The sequence below is a fragment of the Mustela erminea genome, chromosome 19 (assembly GCF_009829155.1).
Source record: "Mustela erminea isolate mMusErm1 chromosome 19, mMusErm1.Pri, whole genome shotgun sequence".
NCBI lineage: Eukaryota > Metazoa > Chordata > Mammalia > Carnivora > Mustelidae > Mustela > Mustela erminea.
The window spans coordinates 10953946-10976129 of record NC_045632.1 but is presented as its reverse complement, the minus strand read 5'-3'; the positions used below and the strand labels follow the sequence as shown (position 1 = coordinate 10976129).

The window sequence follows — 22184 nt, the reverse complement described above, 5'->3', positions numbered from 1 at the left end:
ATTGGTTGACTGGTCGAAAAGGACGGGGGCTCCGGGTAGTTGTGTGTAGCGGGTGTGGCGCAGCACGGAGCAGGGAGGGAGGGAGGGGGCGTCCCGGAGTCTTTGGAAAGACAGAGGTGAGGGAGTGTCCCAGGGAGGAGAGGGGCGGTGAGAGGGGCATGGGTGGGCGACGCAGAAACGGTGGTTTGGGACTCCCAGGATGTCTGTTCTGCAGGGCGATGACCACACCGGCAGGCTCGGGCGCAGGCTTCGGCAACGTGTCCTGGTGGGGCCTGTCCCCGGCGCTGGACCTGCAGGCTGAGAGTGAGTCCCCACCCAGGACCGCATCTGACCCATCCTGGCAGGTGGCGCGCTAACGTTCTCCGAGGCTCCAACGGTGGAGCCGCCCCTCACTGGGCAGCCCAAGTGGCCTCTGAGGACTACGATTCCCAGAATGCGTAGAGGCACAGCTCCCTTAGGAACCTAGGCCAGGAGTGCGAGTCTTGCTGGGAGTTGTAGTCCATCGTTCTGGGGAGGCTGCAGGGGGCGCTCTCCAGGCCACAGACTTCAGCCTGTGCCATCTTGCCAGGTCCTCCTGTGGACTCGGACTTGCGGGGCGATGCAGAGCCCAGGACCCCCGAGCTAGACGTACTGCTGCTGGGCTCCGTGGATGGGCGGCACCTGCTTCGGACCCTGGCCCGGGCGGCGCTCTGGCCTCGCAGGAGGTTACACGTGAGCTGGGATTCTGGGGTCGTTGGAGGGAGGAGGATGAGGATGAGAGCCCAGATACCTGAGTCCTTGAGGAGAAGGGAACTGGAGGCCTGGACTGCTAGGTCCAAGGGAGGTAGAAGCTGGGGACTCAAATTCCTGGGTTGTGGACTTTTGGGTTCAAGTGGGACGAAGAGCCTAAAGACTGGGTGTCCTGAGTAGTGGTGGGGAGGAGGGTTCTGAGGGCCCGTACTCCCCTATTTGAAGGAAGGAGGCCAGTGTACAGAATGCCTGGACCCTGTGGAGGGAGGAGGCTGAGGTCTTCCATTCTTGGGTCTCCTGGGAGCCAGGGACACTGATCTCAGAATCATTTTGCTCTGTCTTTCCAGTTCTATGTGCTAGAGAATAATCTGGAAGCTGTGGCTCGACACATACTGATCTTCAGCCTAGCTTTGGAGGAACCTGAGAAGATGGGGTTGCAAGGTGAGTTGCAAAACCTGGTATATTCTGGCCGCCAGCCTCTTCCCCGTGCCCACAGGGGTTCTGGCATTTCGATGGTCCAGTTAAACGTCCTGGTCATTGTTCCCACCTGTGCAAAAATATACTACCTCCTAGAGCCGCTGAGAGAATTCCAGGAAAAAATTCACATAAATTCTCAGCCCCGTGCATGACACAGGGTAAGCATTCCAAACCTCCTGACACAGCATAGGGTCAAAGGAGAACAAAGGACTTCTTAAGAGGTAGCGAGTCTCCCAGATATGGGGAAGGTTCGGTGGAGCTCAGTCCTTCACAGAGCCTCTCCACGGGCCTCAGTGTCCTCAGTTAGAGGCACAAATCCCAGAGGGTCTGCCTTGAGGATGCAGCCCTGGAAGGAAGAGGAGGATCTGGGCAGGGAGGCAGGGATGACAACTTCTCAGTGACAATGACTTTGGCTTAGCACCTTGAGGAGAGTCTGGATTGAGACAGTCTGTTCAAATTCTGGCTCTGCTTGCTAAGTGACCTGGGGCTAGTATCTGCCGCTTTCTGGGCCTACATTGTTTCTACATTGATAAAATGGAGATCCTAAAAGTTCTTTTCCCATAGAGTGCTTGTGAGGATTCAATTGGAAAACAAAAACAAAAACAAAAAAACACACAGCTCCTGGCTTATGCTATAGACTCAGTACCTCTTAGTGCTGATTATTGTTATCACGATTATGGGTGGTAGTTTTTCCTTAATATCCCAGAGCACTCAGGATACACGGCACACACTTCACAGCACACCTTGTAAAAGCCTTTGAAGGAACTAGATCTAACTAAGGGTATATGGTTCTCTGTCTTTAAATAACTTTAAGATTCTCAAACCACTAAATGAAACAATTTACATATTGATAGAGATTCGTTGATATAGATGTATATGTTCTAACAACTAAAGGTATATAGTTCTCTTGTAAGATTCCTGATTAAAATGGAACAATTTAACACTGTACTATTTTAGCACCCATAAATCTCCATTTCCACCCCGATCTATATATAACTTCTTCTTTTTTTAAGGCAAGGAAAATTTGAACATGAAATTCAGGTTTGGGCTCATCTGCAGGGTGGGGAAGACGAGAAGGATGCCTAGATTAGGTTTAAGTTATTCATGTTTGAGGGGTGGATGAGGAGTTGGCCAGTATCCCTTATGCTCACATGACTATGACATCATAAGATTACTATAAAGAGGGTATGCGTCACCCACACGGGTCCAGTTTCTGGCTTCCCTCCGCTGCTCCCCCCACTAATCCGCCCCTCTCTCCCCAACCCCCCAGAGAGGAGCGAGACCTTCCTGGAGGTGTGGGGGAACGCGCTGCTGCGCCCCCAGGTGGCCGCCTTCGTGCGCGCCCAGGCCAAGCGCCTGGTGCACCTGGTTCCCGAGCCCGACCGCCTGGCGGAGCAGCTGCCCTGGCTCAGCCTGGGCGCCCTCAAGGTGCTGTCACCGCCCAGGATCCGAATGGCCACGCGGAGAATGGAAATGGGGAGCCCCAAAGGGTTTTCCCTGATGGAGTTTGAGCCCTAGCTCCCCAGCTCCCAGTGTGGGATGTGACTTGGGGGTGGTTTCTACTCGCTGAACTGCAGTTTCTTCATCTGAGAAATGGGAGAACGGTTCCCACGCCCGGGCTCGGGAGGGAGGGAAGAGCGGGACAAACGGCTCTCCCTGCAGCCCCCTCTCCCTTGCTCTTTTCCTACGCATGCCGGCCGTGCAGTTCCGCGAGCGCGACGCCCTGGAGGCTGTGTTCCGCTTCTGGGCCGGCGGGGAGAAGGGGCCCGAGGCCTTCCCCATGAGCCGCCTCTGGGACTCCAGGCTGCGCCACTACCTGGGCTCCCGTTATGACGCCCGGCGCGGTGTCAGCGACTGGGACTTGCACATGAAGCTGCACGACCGCGGGGTGAGGGCCCTGGGAAGGGGGCTGGAGGCCCCATTTCTGGATGTGCAGGAGGTGGGGCTGAGAGGCTGGGGGCCCGGACTCCTGAGTCCGAGTGAGGAGGGCCGGGCGCCCATATACCAGATTTGCTTCGACCTCTGTTCGTCCTCCTACCCAGGCCCGAGTCATCCACACTCTCGAATTCCGGCGTTGGAGGGACACTGGTGTGGCCTTTGAGCTCAGAGACTCCAGCGCCTACCACGTGCCGAACCGGACCCTTGCGTCAGGTCGCCTCCTGAGTCATGTGCGTGTCCACTCCCTACCCTGTCCAGTCCTCCTTTTCGGGGACACAGGAACTGGGGTCTCCAACATTGACCTCACTTGCCTCTTCTCTCCCTTCTTCCCCAGCACGGAGAGCGTGTCGCAGCGCGCGGGTATTGGGGGGACATCGCCACAGGTCCATTCGTGGCCTTTGGCATTGAAGCAGATGATGACAGCCTCCTGCGGACCAGCAATGGACAGCCAGTCAAGGTGTGTGACCAGAGGTGCTGGGGCTGGGGGACATTCCGCTGTTCTGTGTTTTCTCAACCCGGTCCGGAAATCCGAGCTAGCCTGGGCATTCGGGGGAGGGGTGGGGTACTCTAGGCCCTGCCGGGTCACGGGGGCTGCGCCTCTTCTCTCCCCAGACCGCCGGTGAGATCACGCAGCACAACGTGACAGAGCTGTTCCGAGAGGTGGCCGCCTGGGGGCGCCCAAGAACTGCCCAGGGAAACCCCGAGCAGGTGCACCAGGACCAGGATGGAAGACCAGAGCGCGGTAAGCGTCCGCATCACCTCACCCCCCTGAAATGGGAGTTGAATGGTAAAGAGGGCACATCATCCTCCGGGCAACAGTGGGACCCGGACCTCCATCCCAGGCTTCAGGTATTTCATGTCCGAGCCCGTACCAATATGGTTTCCAGTGTCTGAACAAGTGATCTCCTGTTCCTGACATTGTCTTTTTCTTTCTCTGTATTTCTCTCTTTCCTAAATCCCGACACCATGTTATCATTCTGAATTCCAACAGTTGTATTCTAATCCTACCTGCAGAAGTCTAAAAGACAGAGCATTCTAGCAAGGTGCTGGGTCCCAGCTCACCTTTGGAGCCCCCCCCCCCCCTTCTGGTCATGCCTCCTTGTAACCATCCCCCAACCTGGCTCTTCCTTGGTGTCTGGATGCCCTGTATGGCCATGGGCCACCCACTCTTTCCCTCTCTTGAGTCTCAGCAGCCTACTCTGTAAAATGGGTCTGCTTGCCACGCTGCTTGCCGGGCTGCCCTTCCCAGAATTTTCCAGGAATCCATCTACGAGAAAGGATGAGAAAGGGCTTCAGGACAGGCAAGGAGTATTTTCTCCAAGCTTTGTGGGTCGGCCTAACTCTGCCAGTTCTTCCCCAGCTGCTCCTGCCCCGGAATTCTTCACTGTGCACTTCCTGCCTCTCGGCTCTGCCCAGACACTTCACCACAAAAGCTGCTACAAGGAACGGTTCCAGCTTCTCTATGTGGCCTGTGGGTAAGAGAGAGGTTCCCAGACAGACTTCACTCCCCCAGCTCCTCCTCCTCACACCCAGGATCCTTAGTCCCCCAGCCAGATCCCCCAGCCCCACTCCTCTCTCAGGACCTGGAAGTCTCAGCCTCAGCCCTCCCTTCCCTCTGCGCAGGATGGTGCATCTTCTTAGCCCAGATCTGGGGGCCACCGTGGCCCCTGGAGGACGCCTGGTGGTGGAATTAGCGCGGTGAGCCAGCGGAGGGCTGGGCAGGGAGCGTCCAGGCTGAGGGCTGGAAGCCAGGACCCCTAACGGCCCCCTTCTTGGTTTCAGATACCTGGTGGACCTGCGGCAGGAGCAGCTGCAGGGGTTTGCCAGCCGGGTTGAGGAGCTCGCTCGGGCGGCTGGGTTCACCCTACTGCCGCAGGCCAGGCCCTTGGAGACCTTCGCGCGCTTCCACAAGGCCCCAGACTCCACTTGTGGCACTGGCTCCGCTGTGGACTCCATGACTCCGCTCCCTCACGTCCCAACCCCGCCCCTTGAGGACCGGAGCCAGGCTCTGGAAGGCGGGACCCCACCCCCTGAGCCCCTCAAGCGGCCCCCAGAGTCTCCGGCTCTACCCACAGAGTCAGACTCCACAACCAGAGAGTCTGACCCCTGTCCCCATCTCTGACTTGTAAAGTCAGGTCCTGGAATTTGAGCCCGCCTCTAGAACACTCAGTTCTGTTCTCAGCAGTCTCTATCAGCTCCAGAGGTGTTGCTGGCATTTCAAATTATCGTCCTGGGATTCTGTGTTCTGTTCCTAGAATTCTAGATTGTTCTTTTAGAGTTACATGTTCTGCTCTTGAGACACCGCCTACAGAGATGGGCCCTGAGTCTCAGGCCCTCTGTGTGTTCTCCTTGTCCCCCAAGGTCCTGTTTTAACTGGGGATGGGGGAATTGCTCTCCAGGGCTGTTCAACACCCCCAGGGGCCCAGTAAAGAGAGCGGGGTCATCTTCTTCATGTGCCCCTGTGTCTTTCTGGTCTTCAGTCTTGTCTCCAGGACTAGGACACGGGATGAGCTAGAGTGGTCAGGAGAGACCCAGTTCCTACTGAACCAGAGGTGGATTTCTCCTTACTGTTTCTCCAACTGTTGTGGCCTGAGAGTCTGGGCCATACCTGGATCCTCAAATAAATCAACAAATTTTATTGAGTGGCTAACAAGTTTCGGATACAGAAACTGACCATAGCTCTTAGGAATATTGCAGTCCAATGTGGGGATGAGGCTCAGACTCCTGGGTCTGAGGGAAGAGGAGCTGAGGGTCTGGACTCCTGGATCTGAGGGAAAAGAGACTGGGGGTCTGGACTCCTGGGTCTGAGGGAAAAGAGACTGGGGGTCTGGACTCCTGGGTCTGAGAGAGGAGGGGCTGGGGGTCTGGAATCCTGTCTGAGAGAGGAGGGGCTGGGGGTCTGGAATCCTGTCTGAGAGAGGAGGGGCTGGAGGCCTGGACTCCCAGGTCTGAGGGAGGAGGGGGCTGGGGGCCTGGACTCCTGGGTCTGAAGGAGGAGAGGCTGGAGGTCTGCACTCCTGGGTCTGAGGGAGGAGAGGCTGGGGGTCTGGACTCCTGGGTCTGAGGGAGGAGAGGCTGGGGGTCTGGACTCCTGGGTCTGAGGGAGGAGCGGGCTGGGGTCTGAACTCCTGAGTCTGAGGGAAGAGGGACTGGGGGCCTGGACTCCTGGATCTGAGGGAAGAGGGGCTGGGGGTCTGCACTCCTGGGTCCAGAGGAGGGAGGAGGGGGCTGGGGGCCTGGACTCCTGGGTCTGAAGGAGGAGAGGCTGGAGGTCTGCACTCCTGGGTCTGAGGAAGGAGGGGCTGGGGGTCTGGACTCCTGGGTCTGAGGGAGGAGGGGCTGGGGGTCTGGACTCCTGGGTCTGAGGGAGGAGGGGCTGGGGGTCTGGACTCCTGGGTCTGAGGGAGAGAGAAGAGGCTGGGGGTCTGCACTGCTGGGTTTGAGCTCCCAGGCCGCCAAGGTGGAAGGGTGACCCAGCTGGACAGCAGCCCACCCCACCTCTCACGCGCCTGGTTATCTCACATCCTGGGCAGGGGGAGGAGGTGGCAGCAGTATATTTAGTCTCAGTCCACGCCCCTTATCTCAGTGTCCTCAGTGAAGCTTGAGCAGCCCAGACAAGCACGAAGTCCCGGGGGGCCTTCAAGGTCACCCGGGACGTGCCCTCACTGACCCTCCAAGCGCCCCTTGCCCCGTCAGTGCCTCCTGCAACCCCTGGCCCGAGTCTCAGCATGGCGGACGAGTAAGTGCAGCTTGGTAACTGGGACTCCCAGAAGCCCAAGGCGGTGGGGGGTAAGACTGCAAGGCTGGACACAGGGCCTGAGAAGGGAGGTGGGGACAGCATCCCTGGTATCTGCAGGAGGGAAGAGTTTGGGAATCAGGGCTCCTAGGATCTTAGGACGGAGGAGCTGGTAGGCCTTCCTCTGGGGTCTCTTAGACTGGAGGGGACACAGGCCCACCATTAATCCTTTCTCCCGGTCTCTCCCTCCAGGAGCGGCGATGCGGTGAGAGCGGGCACAGGCGAGGGGCGACCGGCAGGGGAGGGCGCAGCAGGGTGGGGCCTGGGACGGGAGGCTGCAACCCCAGGAGACGGCGTGGAGGGGGGAAGCGGGGGCCCGGCGGTGACGCGGCCCCGTTCCCCCAATCCCAGGCGGGGTGCCCGCCCCCAGCTCCGGCCCCGATCCGACGCCGGTCTTCTGCCAACTACCGCGCGTACGCCACGGAGCCGCACGCCAAGGTGAGGAGGGGGTTGTGCGGGTCGGGGTTCCCAGTCTGCAGAGGTGGTGGCACCTAGGCATGAGGGCGGGACCAGAGCCTTAGATGGGGCGGGGCTTTGCTCGTAGGCGGTGCCTAGGAGCATGCCGCTCTTTAAGGGCGGGGCTTTGCAGAGGGAGGGCTCGGATTGGTGAGACCTGCCTATGGGCGGAGTCCCGTTGTCCGTGGGAACTGCGATGCTTAGGGTATAGGGGGCGGTGCCTAACAGATCAGGGCCCAGGATTGGTGGGTGGGGCGAGGGGCGTGGCTTCTCGTAGGTTTGGCCAGAGTTGGAGGCAGGTCCAAAGCCGGACCAGGTGTGAGGGAGTGGCCGTAAGGCCCCCCTGCCCACCCTCCGTCTTAAGTTCCCCACCCTCACTATTACTGGCTCCTTTCCACTCCGGCAGAAAAAGTCCAAGATCTCCGCCTCGAGGAAGCTGCAGCTGAAGGTGCCGGTGGGCCTGGAGCGGGCGCCTAGATGTCTTCAGGGTGCTTGAGGTTTGGGGGTGTAGGGGCGCGGCCTTCGATGGCTAGTGAGCGGGGCTCGAGGTGGGCAGTCCGGCTACAGGGGCGGAGCCTTGGAACGAAGAACCCGACTTTGAAGGGGAGTGGCCCTGCGGGACAGCTGATCTGTCCTGGGCCTAGAGACAGGGCTGTCCTGGCCAGGGCGGCTTCCCCCGTGTGGCGCGGCCCTCATCCGCTGTCCCGGGTGGGCTGCGGTCCCTGGCCTTCCCTCCGCAGACCCTGATGCTGCAGATTGCGAAGCAAGAGCTGGAGCGGGAGGCGGAGGACCGGCGTGGAGAGAAGGGGCGCGCTCTGAGCACGCGGTGCCAGCCCTTAGAGTTGGCCGGGCTGGGCTTCGCGGAGCTGCAGGTACCGACTCTTATCAGGGACCCCTGCCCAGCTGGGGATCCGAGGTTCCTAACGTCCGCTCTCGCATCCTTGGGGCTCATGGGTCGAGTCACTATGCTCCACTTCCGCTGGGGACCTTGGGGTCCAGCCTCCCAGTCCTTACCCTCAGGAGTTTTAGAAATGTGGCCTGTGGCTGCCTAGGGTCTCAAAATCCGGAGGTTGATTTCTCCAGCTCCAATTCTGTCAGATTCTCAGGACTCCTGGCTCCTAGCACCCTTTCTTCGAGCTGCCCCAGAGTCCGCTTCAAACTGTGCCTCCAGGACCAAATCTCCAGACCCCAAACCCCTCCTCCCTTGGACTCAGGAGTCGGGGGCCCCCCACCACATATACCACAATTCCTTGACCAGGACTTGTGCCGACAACTCCACGCCCGCGTGGACAAAGTGGATGAAGAGAGATACGACGTGGAGGCGAAAGTCACAAAGAACATTGCAGAGGTTGGGGGATCCCGGGCAGTCTTGGTCTCTTCAGGGTAGGGTCTTGTGTCTTACCCCCTGCAGCTGCGTTTGCAGACACCAGGAGACCCAGGACAGCTCTGTGGGTCTGGAAGGGACGGGGCAGAAGAATGAGTAGAGTGGCTAGAAAGGCTGGTTCAGGCGGAAGGGACAGCACACAGAAGCCAGGAGATGGGAGACTGTGGAGCCAGAGCATCAGGGGTTGATGCGTGAGCTCAGGCATGGGTTGGGAATCATGGGACGCCTGCAGCTGGACCGGGATGTGTCAGTGCCTTGCTGAGAGGAAACGGGGCAGATCGGGGAGGACTTACAGTTACTGATGAGGCCGGTGGATTTTTCCCCGAAGGCAGTGGGAGCTGAGCCTCCTTAGGCTTGGAGAGAGAGGAGGGAAATGTAGAGTGGACGCATGGGGCTGGGGGAGGTGGATGGGGGGGGCAGTTTCCACCTCCCCTTATCACTGCCCCCAGATCGCAGATCTGACCCAGAAGATCTTTGACCTTCGGGGAAAATTTAAGCGGCCCACCCTGCGGAGGGTGAGAATCTCCGCGGATGCCATGATGCAGGCCCTGCTGGGCACCAGGGCTAAGGAGACCTTAGACCTGCGGGCCCACCTCAAGCAGGTGAAGAAGGAGGACACAGAGAAGGTGAGTGTGGCTCGGGCCAGGAAATGGGCTGCTCCGGGGAGAGGGTGCTGGGACAGCAGTCCTTGGGCCTCAGCTCAGGGCAAGTGGCACTTGGAGTTATGGGGAGAAGAATCTGGTAGAGGGTCCTCTGGCACCCCTCTAGGAGGGGCTAGAAGGGCAAGAGGAAGACAGAAGCTGGAAGAGGAAAGCCAGGAAGTGTGTTAGGGAGGAAGGAAGTAGCAAGGAGTCGGGATGTCCATGAGAGAAAAGTAGTGCATGGGGGGAGGCCAGAAGGGGAAGATGAGCCTGGAGGCCTGCAGTGTGTGAGGAGGCTGGGGTGTTCCTGGGGGCAAATTTGTTGGGATTGCCTGGGGGACGAGACATGTTCAGAACCAGATCCCTAGGCGGACATCCGGAACACCGTGGCCCAGCAGGCTGGAGGGTGGCCGGAGGATATTTGAGAGACTGTCGACCAGGGGGAGACCCTAACCCTTGACCGCATTCCCCTAGGAGAACCGGGAGGTGGGAGACTGGCGGAAGAACATCGACGCGCTGAGCGGCATGGAGGGCCGCAAGAAAAAGTTCGAAGGCTGAGACCGCCTGCCCCCTGCGCTAGCCCTGGAGGCGTCCCGGAGTAATAAAGTTGCTCTTCAGGCTAGGAGCGGCTGCCTGTCTGCTGCCTGGGGGGTGAGGTGTGAGGCTGACGAGAAGATGGAGGAGGGGAGGGCCCCCCAGAGCTACACCATACCGCAGGAGCGGAGCTGGGCTGCAGAACGGGGAATTCTTGGGGTGCCCAGAGATGCCCGGACCAAGGCTCAAAAAGAGACACCCAGAGACACAGACAGAGCCAGAGACCCATGGAGTTGGGGTGGGGGGAGACAGAGATTCCTAGAAAGATGTGCAAAGAAAGGGACGCTGGAGAGGCACTTGTGCATCGCAGGGCACAGAGACCACGGAGACAGACATGGGGACCCAAAGAGGGAGAATGACAGAGATGTGGAGGAGGATGCCCCAGAAAGATCTAGAAAGATAGAGACACAGATCCAGAGCCAAGGAGAGAGGGAAATGGGGTCACAGATAGAGACCTATAGATGGATACTGAGAGTGAGGCAGATTCACAGAGACCCCTGAGGAAATGCAGAGACAGAAATGTGCGGGCAGACCCGGAGAGTGAAAGACACAGAGGCAGAGAGACGCAGATAGAGCCTGAAAGCGACCCAGAGAGAACCCCCAGAGAAATGCCCCAGAAATAGACACAGAGATGGCCGACTGTGAGAGACAGAGAAACGGAGAGGCAGGAGGGGTGGCCGGCTCCCCTAGAGTTCAAGGTCATGGCTTGGCAGGGAAACGGGGTGGGGAGGAATACCAAAACAGATCAGTGTCAGATGGAGGTGGGGGAGTGTGAGGTCGAGCGGGCCTGACACCACACCCTCTCCCCTCCCCCGGGGCACACCTGCTTCCCCACTTTAGCGCCTGTTGTCACCAGGGTGGAATCCTGGTGGCAGACAAAGGGGTGGGGGCAGGGAGGGGGGAGACAGAGACGAACAGATGGGGAGTCACAGAGACAAAGGAAAGAAGGACCGCGTCGGAGAGACACAGAAACCAGAACCAGAGCCATATAAGAGAAAGCAGCCCCTGTACCCCTTTTGTCAACAAGTATTCTCCAAGGGCCTATTGTGTGCTGAGCCCAGGGACCTCAAAGCATAGAGCACAGCCTGCTGTAAGGGGTGGGGAGCCCAGAGGTTGGAGGTCACCTGACCCAGCCTGGGTTCAAGGTGATGCCGATGGGGTGGAGGGGTCCCCAAGCAGCCAGGAGGTCTGGGATCCTGAATGTGAAGCCAGACTGGGGGCAGGGCAGCCCCTGAGCTGGGACTCGAGGTTGGAGAAAGGAATTCTCTGGCCCTCCCTCTCCCCTGGGGGGGCGGGGCCGAGCCTCCCCTATAAACCCCAGGGGTGCTTCAGCTCCGTCAGGAAGGCTCTGTCCCAAAGCTCGTGGACTCTGCAGACCCAGCCTTAGGTAACGGTCCTGGGGTCTCCAGGGACTTTGTCCTTGAGGGAGAGAACAGGAGGGGTGGGAGACATGAGGGGTGTGATGAGCTACAGATAGGGCTGGAGGGGGCACAAGATGGAGGCTTGGGAATTCTGGGGAAGCTCGGGCTTTTAGGGGACTGAAGACAGAGTTATTAGGATTTCAGAGTTCCAGAGTCTGGGGTTTCAAGATTGGGGTGTCCCAGAATGGGGCACCCTCAGACCTAGCAGGTCTGAGATCTGATTCTGAGGGAATCTCAGAAGATGGGAGTATCTGGGCTTGGATGGTCTGGGGTTCAGGACAGGGAGTCTCAGACTTTGGGGGTTTGAGAACTGAGGTCTCTGGGTCAGAGGCCTTATGACTGGAGCTGTCAAAATTTCGGAGCATCGTGAATACATCTTGGAGCTTAGGCATCTGGGTTTTGGGGTCTCAGGATATTGAGGCTTCAGAACGTGTTGAGACCTAGGGCATCAAGAGCTGAGGATATCTGAGCCCAGTCTGGAGTCTCAAGAATTGGGGTCTCAGACTCTGGAGACATGGGGACTTGTTTGTCCCCAGAAACCAGGGGGATCACCAGTTGGGGTGTCAGGATCTGTGGATCTCAGGATTTGGGGTGCTCTTAAACCTGGGTCCTGTGTGTCCCGGGGGGATCTCAAAGATGGTGTGCTGTCTATGTAGGGCTCAGGATGAGGTCTGTGGACAACCCTCCTCCCCAGTCTGTGGGTGCTGCGGCAAGGAGGGGAGCGGGTGGTGGGGTGGGGTGTGAGAGGGAGTTGGTGTAACTAATTCTCCCAGGGGCCTCCCCCCCTTGAATCCCTTCTTAGGAAATGTCCTCTGTTTCACCATGTAAGACATCCCCCCTGAAATAGCCTTTGGTGGGGGTGGGGCAGCTATTGTCTTCAGGCCACCATCCCTTCCCAAATACCTTCTCCTAATCCCCACTCAGATCAGGTTCCCATGGACATGTCATAAGACAAAAGAGGACAGCTGTGGTGGTGGAGGGGCTGAAGCAGCAGCTTTCAGGCAGTGCCCCCCCCCTCCCAGAGCCCTTTCCATTTCAGAGCCCCCAGCCCCTCCTCCCTCAGACCCGGGAGTCCAGGACCCAGCCCCTCCTTGTTCTGATCCAGGAGTCCAGACCCCCCAGCCCCCTCCTCCCTCAGACCCAAGAATCCAGGCCCTCAGCCCCCTCCTCCCTCAGACCCAGGAGTCCAGGCCCCCAGCCCCTGCTCACTCAGACCAGGAGTCCAGTCCCCAGGCCCCTCCTCCCTCGGACCCAGGAGTCCAGGCCCCCAGTCCCCTCCTCCCTCAGACTCAAGAGTCCAGGCCCCCGGCACCTCTTCCCTCAGACCCAGGAGTTTAGGCCCCTAACCCCTTCTCCCTCAGACCCAGGAGTCCAGACCCCCAGCCCCACCTCCCTCAGACCCAGGAGTCCAGACCCCCAGCCCCACCTCCCTCAGACCCAGGAGTCCAGACCCCCAACCCCTCTTCCCTCAGACCCAGGAGTCCAAACCCCCAGCCCCTGCTCACTCAGACCAGGAGTCCAGTCCCCAGCAACAACCCCCCCCACCACCACCACTCAGACCCAAGAATCCAGACCCCCAGCCCATCCTCCCTCAGACCCAGGAGTCTAGACCCCCAGCTCCCTCCTCCCTCAGACCCAGGAGTCCACACCCCCAACCCCTCCTCCCTCAGACCCAGGAGTCTAGGCCCCAGCCCCTCCTCCCTCAGATCCGGGGGTCCAGCCCCGCCCCTCCTCCACTGCGACCCCACCTCACTCGCGTGTTCTCTGGTCCTCAGGTCACAGAATGTCGGACACCGAGGAGCAGGAATATGAGGAGTGAGTGGCGCAGGCGGGAGGGCTGGGGGCGTGGAGACGTAGGACACTCTCCCACCTCCAACACGTGTAACCCTGCCTCTCGCCCTTTCTTCCCCACCCCTGCCCTCAGGGAGCAGCCCGAAGGTGAGTGGGGAGTGGGCGGGCCTCGGTGGCCTGGGGACACGCACGCAGGGGGCGAGAGGACACCGGGGTCGCCCGCTGCCCCCAGCGCCCACCCTCCGGCGTGGCGGCGCCCCTTGCGTGCCCTCTCCGCACGGCCTGTGGCCCCGCGGGGCTCCTGATCCGCCTTCTCTGCCCCCGCCCCCTTTCCAGAAGAGGAGGCTGCGGAGGAGGAGGAGGAAGGTGAGGCCTGGCGCCCGCAGATCTGCAGCCCCAGCAGCCCCAGCAGCCCCGAGGGGCCGGGTGGGGTGAGGGGGGGCGCTGGTCGGGGCGGGGCCAGCGGGCACTGGGCTCGCTACCGCCCCGGCTTCAGGTCCTTTAACAGCCTCTCCCCTCTCTTTCCTCTCTGCCCCCCACACCCCTGCGTGGCCGCTCTCCCTCGCTTCCCCATCCTCGCTTCTTCCCCTGCCTCCTCCTCCCCAGCCGCCGAGGAGCCGGAGCCGGTGGTAGAGCGAGGTGACCGCGGCTGCTTCGCTTCCCGAGACGGATTTCCTCGGGCCCTGACCCCTGCGAGGACCCCCTGCGCCCCCGTAACCCGCCCAGGCCCGGTCCTTTAAGCCCCGGAGAGCTCGCGCGCCCTCTGGTGTCCACGAAGGGAAATAGCCTCGCTAAGGCTTTAACCCTTTCCCTTCCTTCTTAAAGGGACCGACACCCAAGCCTTCTCCCCCAGACTGGAGGAATACTTGTGGAAGGGTTGGATGTTTGCAGACAGGCATTCCCGACCCTGTCATGTTTTACCCCCATATACATTCAAAGGTTGGGGCCCAAGATGCAGAAGGGGCTCTCCCTGAGAGTCTGGGTTCCTGTGTCCCCAGAGGGGTTGGGGCTGGCGACACTCTGCAGGGCTAGGTGTAAATGGAGAAGAGCAGGAACTCTGGGTATGTAGAAGGAGGAAGGCCTGGGGGGTTTGGACTCCTGGGTTCCCAGAGAAGTGGGAGGGGGATCCCCACACCAGTTCTGAATGTATATCTGAAGCGTGTGACCCTCTTCCCTCTTTATGACCACCCTGATTTCCCTTCTCCCCTCTTCTACCCCGACTCATGCGTCTCCCCCAGACCTGCTCCTGGGGGCTGTGGCTTGGAGGAGGGGCTCCCTTCTCTGGGTGTGTCAGCCCCACCCCCATGAACTCTTGCTAATCATGTCTTTGTATCTCCCCACTAGAAGAAGAGCGCCCCAAACCAAGGTGAGATACTATAGGGCTGGGAGGGTCCCAATCCCATCCTCCTAAATATGTCCCCCACTCCCAGAGACAGGGCATGAAAAAGGCAGAAAAGGAGAGTGGGGCACTTGGAACAGGAAAGGACAGTGATTTCTTCTTTCAATGAATGGTTCAAAGAATGTTCCATGGCATCTGGCAAGTCAGATCCCATCGGCTCTGTTGGTGAAACAGACTGGGATCCAGTTATGGTAGCACACACCTGGGCCCTATATTTGCCCTCGGCAGTCATGGAAGGCTTCCCAGGGGAGGAGATTCCTGAATCACTAGCTGAAGAAGGTAGGAGGGATATTGTAGAGGAGAAAGCTGACGGGTACACGCCTGGGGCAGTGGCTGGATCTAGGCCACTTTTTGGGGGAAACAGATACAGACACAGGTCATTCTGATGACGAAGTTCCTAAACTAGGCAGATCTGTGGAGGCCATGAGAGCTTGTGGAGGCAGAGAGTCCTGGAGGAAGAGAGACTGAGGCCAAAGCTTGGAGATGCAGGGAGGCAGCAAGCTGAGCATGAGGAAAGAACCTAGAAGCAGACTTCTGTGGGCTGCCATGGGCAGTGGTGCCAATTCCACTCTGGCCAGAGTGTAGAGTGTAAGAAGGGATGGGGTCGTGTGGGGTTTTGAGCAAAGATGACTTTGGGTCAGATCTGAGAGAGAGAGCAAGGGGGATCAGGGAAAGCTTGTTGGAGAAGGGAAGGCCTCGGGGGATGCAGTATACCAGGGGAAGGGCATTGCAGGGAGAGGGAACGGGATATGCAAAGGTCCAGGGGTGCAAAGGCACATGCCATAACCAGGGAACCATGAAATGTGTGTGTCTGTGAGGGAGGAGAAAAGTTGCTGGAGGAGTTGACTGTGATCAGGTGAGAAGGGCTGTGAATGCTGGGTTGCTTGGGCTTTGTCTTAATGGTGAGCTCTGAGCTAAAGTCAGGAAGGGAGGTGAGCTGAAGGTGGACAGCCAGAGGCTGAGAGGCCAGGAGGAGGCTGGCATGAAGGTTCACAGGAGAGTGGCTGAGGCCTGAGCTGGGCAGGGGGCGTGGGGTGGAAAGGGGAAACAGACTGGGGAGATGCCTAGGCAAAGAGGCCAGGACTTGTCATTGGGGCAAGGGGAGGGAGGAGGTGGGCATCACCTGCCCAGGGTCTCGGCTGAGAACCGGAGGGGCGGTGCACTCCCCCCCCCCCATCTTGGGGAGGTTGATGAGCTCATTGGAGGCATGGTACGTGAGAATGCGGAGATGTTCAGGAGACGCTGGTTAACCTGAGTCTGGGATCTCAGAGAGAGCCTGGGCTGGAGACAGAGAGAGATTCCTGTGAATAAATAAAAGGGTGAAACCCTTTAAAGGGCTCTCTGGGGACGAGGAGACAGAAGTGGGACAGCCAGTGGAGTAGGAAGCAAATCATCTGAAGGTGCTGTCTTAAAAACCACAGAAGCACCCAATACGATTTATGAATTTAATGCAAGCCACGTGTGTACATATATGTATTTTTACAAGTCGCACTTTAAAAAGTAAAACAGAACAGGAAAACAGGTAAAATTAGTCTTTGCCGAATTTTTTATTCAACCCATTAAATCGGAAATTTAATCATTTCAACAGGTAGATGATAGGAGACATTATTAGTGAAATATATTCCATTCTTCTGTTTGAACCAAGTGTTCAAAATCCAGTGTGTTTCTCAGACAACCCAGGGAATGTCGATTCGGACCAACCCCCTGTCAGGTGCCCCAAACCACCCTGGGCCGTGGCTGCCACACTGGTCAGGACAGCCAGGCGGGGAGCTCGGTCAGGGAGCTCAGGCTGCTCAGTCTTTCCCCCTTCCCACCCGCCAGGCCTGTGGTCCCACCACTGATCCCCCCGAAGATCCCAGAAGGGGAACGTGTGGACTTCGATGTAAGTAAGGGACCTCCAGTCCCCAGGTGCCTTTGTGCAAATTAGGAAGTGGTGCCTCTGGCTTTTCCCTCCTTTCAGAGCCTCCTAAATGGACCCAAGGTGTCCCCTAGTGCCCCTGCTGGGAACATCACCAACAGCAGCCCCTGGTCCCCTAAACGGCCCACGTCCGTTGCAGGGAGGGCCCTGCCTCGATGCGCCTCAGAGGGCGCACAGGTGGGTGCCCGGTCCCCCGCACTGCCTGGAAGTGATGCACCCCCCTACCCCCACCCCTGCGTCCTGCAGGACATCCACCGGAAGCGCATGGAGAAAGATCTGCTGGAGCTGCAGACGCTCATCGATGTGCATTTTGAACAGCGGAAGAAAGAGGAAGAGGAGCTCATTGCGCTGAAAGAGCGCATTGTGAGTGGAGGGAGGTGGAGTTCCGCAGCATCCTCCCCACCCCGGTCCTGCGGCCGGGAGTGCTTCCCGTCCAGTGTAGCCCCGAGGCTGTCCAAGTCGGTGGCCATACTCAAACTAGCTCATCTCTGCTCTTGACCTCCTTGGGGATGGGGCAACCCTGCACCCCCTCATTCCTCTCCCTTCCCCCAGGAGCGGCGCCGGGCTGAGAGAGCTGAACAACAGCGCTTCCGAACCGAGAAGGAGCGTGAGCGTCAGGCCAAGCTGGCGGTGGGTGCCTCCCCTGTCCTGTGAGACCAAATGCTACTTCTTAAGCCGAATGCTCTATTTCCCGTTCATGATCTTTTCTGCAGTCCTGAGGAAGGCAGGACTTGCACTGTGTTATTCAAGGATCTTTCTGTTGGAAGGGACAGAAACCCTAACCCAAACTGAGTTCAGCAGAAAGAGAATTTTATTGGCTCATATAACTAAGAAAAAGTAGAATGTGATTGGTTTCAGGTATGGCTGGATCAAGGAACTCAAATAAGATCACAAAGACCCATCTTTTCTCTTCCTATCTCTGGTCCCATCTTTCTATGGACACTGGGGGTGATGAGGTCGTCATGGGTTTGCCTGGGATGTTCCTGGTCTGAGCCCTGAAAATCCTGTATCCCATCAGTCCCAGGTGAACCAGATGGTAGGTCACCCAACTGGACACCCCGTTCTCAGGGGAGGCAAGTGACTACCAGCAAATCTGGCTTTCATTCCTCTTTTATCTGTCTTCTCCTTGATTCTGGGATAAGTTCAGATTGGTCACCTGTCCATCTTGGAGCAAATTGCTGGCTAGTTGTAGGAGGTTGGTGAAAATACTCCCATTGGTGTGGGCTTTGGAAACATGATCTGCCACTTGAATCACTTTAAAAGATTAAGAGTAGGGTGACATGGTAAACATCTTACTGGTCTCCCAAAGATGTTCTCATCCTAATTCCCAAAGTCTATGCATATGGTACCCTGCATGGCAAAAGAGACTTTGCAGGTGGGATTAAGTTAAGGTGGGAGATAATTCTGGATTATCCAGATGGGCCTCGTGTTACCACAATGGTCATTGGAAGAGGGAGGCTGTAGAGTCGGAGTCAGGGATGTTTGAAGATGCTGCTCTACTAGCTTAGAAGACGGAGGAAGGGGCCAGGACCCAAAGAATGCAGGTGAGAAGTATGGGGCAAGAGAGTGACTTTTCCCCTAGACCCTCCACACTGTTTACTCCTTGATTACAGCCCATAAGACTCGTTTCAGACTTCTGACCTGCAGAGCTGTAAGGCGATAAACTTGTGCTTTTTTTTTTTAATTTAAGATTTTATTTACTTATTTGACAGACAGAGATCACAAGTAGGCAGAGATGCAGGCAGAGAGAGAGGAGGAAGCAGGCTCCTTGCTGAGCAGAGAGCCTGATGTGGGACTTGATCCCAGGACCCTGGGATCACGACCTGAGCCGAAGACAGAGACTTTAACCCACTGAGCCACCCAGGCGCCCCACTTGTGCTATTTTTTTTTTTTAAAGATTTTTATTTATTTATTTGACAGAGAGCACAAGCAGAGGAAGCGGCAGGCAGAGAGGGAAGCAGACTCCCCACTGAGCAGAGAGCAGGACCTGGGGCTTGATCCCAGCACCCTGGGATCAGGACCCGAGCTGAAGGCAGATGCTCAACCGACTGAGCCCCCCAAACTCATGCTGTTTTAAGCTATTAAATTTGCACATTACAGCAAAGCGATAGGAAAGAAATTCAGATGGAGTGTGCTGAACGTGCCAGAAGCCATTGTGCCCGCCTCACCAGCGCTTTCAGTGTGGGGAGGAGCTGGGCTGGACAAGCCACTCTTTCTGGAACATGGGGCTGACTTCATTTGACATTCTAGAGCCCCATCCTCAGGCTCAAGGCCATGGCCCCTTTAGTGTGCTGAGTCCCCCATCCCCATCCCCAGTCACCCTCTTGCATCCTCTGAGACATCATTCTTGTCTCGTGAGAATAAAGGAGACAAAGGCCCAGAGAGGGGGACTATCTGCACTGAGGCACACAGCAAGCTCGGCACAGGCCATTCAGAATGGAAGAATGCAGAAAGAAGCAGGAATATCCCTTACCCACTGTAAAAGTTTTGCTTGGGGGATATTAAGGCCCAGAGAGGAGAAGGGACTTGTGGGTGGTCACAGTCAGGCCTGGATGGACCTGGGGCAGTATGTCTGCATTTAACCTGTTCTGGCATTGACTTGTCTCGTGCATTGGGTCGATGGATCCCTGTGTCACTCAGACCCCTTCCCCACAGGGGCTGGGCCAGCCTTCGGGGTTAACTCCTTTCTTCCCTCAGGAGGAGAAGATGCGGAAGGAGGAGGAAGAGGCCAAGAAGCGGGCGGAGGACGACGCCAAAAAGAAGAAGGTTCTGTCCAACATGGGAGCCCATTTTGGGGGTTACCTTGTCAAGGTGAGTTCAGCCTGCTGGGACCTAAGTTCTGTGTTCCCAGGGAGGAGGCAACTAAGGGCCTAGACTCTTGGTTCCTGATGGAGGTGGGGGTTGGGAGCCCCAACTCATGGGTCTGAGAGAGTAGGGGCTGGGGTCTGAACTCCTGGGTCTGAGGGAGGAGGGGCTGGGAGCCTGGACTCCCGGGTCTGAGGGAGGAGGGGCTGGGGGTCTGGACTCCTGGGTCTGAGGGAGGAGGGGCTAGGGGTCTGGACTCCTGGGTCTGAGGGAGAAGGGGCTGGGAGGAGGGGTCTGGACTCCTGCATGTAGTGACATGGTGGTGAGGAGCCCAGCCCTGGGTTCTGATCTATCTCACAGTTCAGTGTGTCCCCTTCCATACCCTCAGGCAGAACAGAAGCGCGGTAAGCGCCAGACAGGACGGGAGATGAAACTGCGCATCCTTTCTGAGCGTAAAAAGCCTCTGAACATCGACCACATGGGAGAAGAGCAGCTCCGGTAGGTGGGATGGGGGGCTCAGGGTGGGAGGGGGCTGGTTGGAAGATGGCGAGATAAGGGGACCCCTACAAAGCTCTGGGAGGGCGGATCCCCGGTCTGAGCCCTGGCGCTGTGTGACTTTGGCTAGTGCGTCTCCCTCTCTGGGAGGGTGCCTGTTTTCTTCCCTGGGAGACGTCATTGATATAGGACCTACTTTTTGTGGGTATCATGAGCTGTAGAGTCTGGGAGGGGATATGGTGGGAAGCCAGACAAGATGGCTCACTAAAAGTTAAGAGATTATGTTGACCTATTGATGTGCCCTGGAAACTCAGAAAAGCCCCATCTTTACGTGAATTAAAGCCAGACATGCTGGTGAGAAATTTCCAGCCAAGTCTCTGCCCTGTGGGTCTCTATCTACCTCTTTACCTCCCATTCACAGAACAGCCCACGTCTTGTGATAAGCCACCAGAGGGAAGGCTGCAGAGGGCTGTTCCTTCTGGGCCCTTAGTGGTAGCTTGATGTTCTCTGGTCTGGGCATGACTTACGAAGTCCAAAACCCCCACCTCCCCAGAGGCAGCACAGCGAGGGGGGCTGGAGCTCAGCCTCTTACACACTGTGGGATCATAGGCACGTTATGTAATTTCTCTGAGCACGTTATGTAATTTCTCTGATGATGATGATGATGGTGATGGTGGTGGCTGCCACAGTCATGCCCTCACAGTCAACCCTGTGATGTAGATACTATGATTATCCTCCTGTTAAAGATGAGGGACCTGAGGCACAGAGAAGTTAAGTAGCCTCTCCAGTGTGGCACAGGTGCAAGTGGAAGAGCTGGGATTTAAACCCTGGGAGGCCTGGGGCAGCAGCTCGTCCTTGCCGCTGGTGTTACAGTGCTACATGTTCACCAGCCAGCTCTCCAGGGGCAAAAAGTCCTGACGGTAGCACTTGCCCGTTTCTGTGACGTAACTGCTCCCACCATGCAGATTTAAAATTATCAGTGTGAGGGGTCTGAGCACTGGAAAAGACGTTCAGGGTTAGGGTTGGCTCTCAAGGTGTTTGCATGGCTCCAGGACCAGCTCGGGAGAGGGAAGCAGGATCCTAGGGGAGGCTACTTGGCGAAGGTCACAAGTCAGAGAATGGCAAAGCTGGGATTTGAAGCCAGGCTTCCTGACTCCAAAGCCTGCGTCCTTAGTGGTGACATTGTTCTCCCTTGGGGAAACAGGAATTTTGGATGTGGAGGCGGCGGGCAGGGACTTAAGAACCCTTTCCTTCCACTCACCTAGAATGTTTCGGCCTTGGATATTAACAAATGGCACTAGTGACGCCCACTGAGTCTCTCTGGGTGGCCTTGGGTGGTTCTGTCTGGGCCGGGGGTATGGGCCAGCCCCTCTCTGACAGCCCTTCTGGCCCACCAGGGAGAAGGCCCAGGAACTGTCGGACTGGATCCACCAGCTGGAATCTGAGAAGTTTGACCTGATGGAGAAGCTGAAGCAGCAGAAGTACGAGGTGAGACCCATCTCCCAGGGAGGAAGGCGGTGCAGCGTGGGGGTGGATGAAGGGCAGGGGCTGGTGGGTGCGTCCCCACACAGTCCTCCCAGCATTTCCCTCTTTCCTGCACAGATCAACGTTCTGTACAACCGCATCAGCCATGCTCAGAAGTTGTAAGTGTGCCTCCCCAGACTGGGGTGTGTCTCTCCTTCTCTGGGCCCCCACCCCTCTGTGCACCTGGTCCCTTGGGCCCTCAGCCCCCTGCAGCGCCGAGGACAGCCCCTGCCCCAAGTGTCAAAGGCTGAGACCTCGCGCCCCGTAACTTCTGTTTCTTGCTCTTCCTACTCCGCTCCCCTCTCCTGCTCACTGTTCATCTCTCCTGTCTCCCACTTTCTGTCTCTTTCACCCCAGCCTTGGCCCCTCTTCAGTGCTGCCCACTCCCATCTCCCATCCCTCCCTTCCCCCCAGCCCCTCCTCCTCAATATCGCTCAGCACCCGTGGGAACATCCTGAGTTCACCCCCCAATGTCAGCTCCCGCAGGTGCGTGGGAGTCCCCCACACCCCATCAGCCACCCCATCCCTGTCACTGAACAGAGAGTGCATTTGCCCTGCCCCTTCCTCCGGGAGGCAGGGAGAGTGGGAACTGGGGGGCAGACTTCTGAGTTGAGGGCAGGACCCCTCTCAGAGGTTGGGGGAGCCCCTCCTTCCTGCCATCCTCTCCCTCTTCTCCTACAGCCGGAAGGGTGCAGGGAAGGGCCGCGTTGGAGGCCGCTGGAAGTGAGGGCCTGGGGCTATGCGCCCAGTAAGTCTCGGAGCCGCCGTTGGAGCGTGGGTCCCATCTGTGGTTGAAATAAATGCACCTCGCAGACA

The 22184-nt window shown here is 57.9% G+C and overlaps 3 protein-coding genes across 6 annotated transcripts; all 3 read left to right on the top strand.

Moving 5' to 3' along the window:
- Positions 1-31: 31 nt before the first annotated feature.
- Positions 32-5293, top strand: DNAAF3 (dynein axonemal assembly factor 3). Of its 2 annotated transcripts, none has more exons than XM_032325408.1 (12): positions 32-116; positions 215-303; positions 569-711; positions 1077-1170; positions 2477-2634; positions 2912-3094; positions 3249-3374; positions 3479-3601; positions 3757-3886; positions 4505-4619; positions 4768-4842; positions 4927-5293. In XM_032325408.1, exons 2-12 carry the CDS (start codon positions 219-221, stop codon positions 5264-5266), a joined length of 1572 nt encoding a protein of 523 aa, XP_032181299.1. In that variant the 5' UTR covers positions 32-116; positions 215-218; the 3' UTR covers positions 5267-5293. The 2 variants fall into 2 exon arrangements, with proteins under 2 accessions (XP_032181299.1, XP_032181301.1); XM_032325410.1 differs by having other exon boundaries at positions 51-116; positions 199-303.
- Positions 5294-6789: 1496 nt separating this feature from the next.
- TNNI3 (troponin I3, cardiac type) lies at positions 6790-10044 on the top strand. The gene is made up of 8 exons (XM_032325416.1): positions 6790-6883; positions 7133-7145; positions 7292-7378; positions 7803-7844; positions 8137-8268; positions 8655-8744; positions 9230-9406; positions 9896-10044. Exons 1-8 carry the CDS (start codon positions 6873-6875, stop codon positions 9977-9979), a joined length of 636 nt encoding a protein of 211 aa, XP_032181307.1. The 5' UTR covers positions 6790-6872; the 3' UTR covers positions 9980-10044.
- A 1294-nt stretch (positions 10045-11338) lies between these two features.
- On the top strand, positions 11339-22184 carry TNNT1 (troponin T1, slow skeletal type). Of its 3 annotated transcripts, none has more exons than XM_032325414.1 (14): positions 11339-11402; positions 13212-13251; positions 13361-13374; positions 13564-13593; positions 13834-13866; positions 14575-14593; positions 16448-16508; positions 16791-16907; positions 17097-17174; positions 19242-19355; positions 19738-19847; positions 21242-21332; positions 21447-21487; positions 22050-22184. In XM_032325414.1, the coding sequence occupies exons 2-14, from the start codon at positions 13220-13222 to the stop codon at positions 22093-22095; spliced, it is 786 nt and encodes a 261-aa protein (XP_032181305.1). In that variant the 5' UTR covers positions 11339-11402; positions 13212-13219; the 3' UTR covers positions 22096-22184. The 3 variants fall into 3 exon arrangements, with proteins under 3 accessions (XP_032181305.1, XP_032181304.1, XP_032181306.1); XM_032325413.1 differs by having other exon boundaries at positions 14572-14593; XM_032325415.1 differs by lacking the exon at positions 13564-13593 and having other exon boundaries at positions 14572-14593.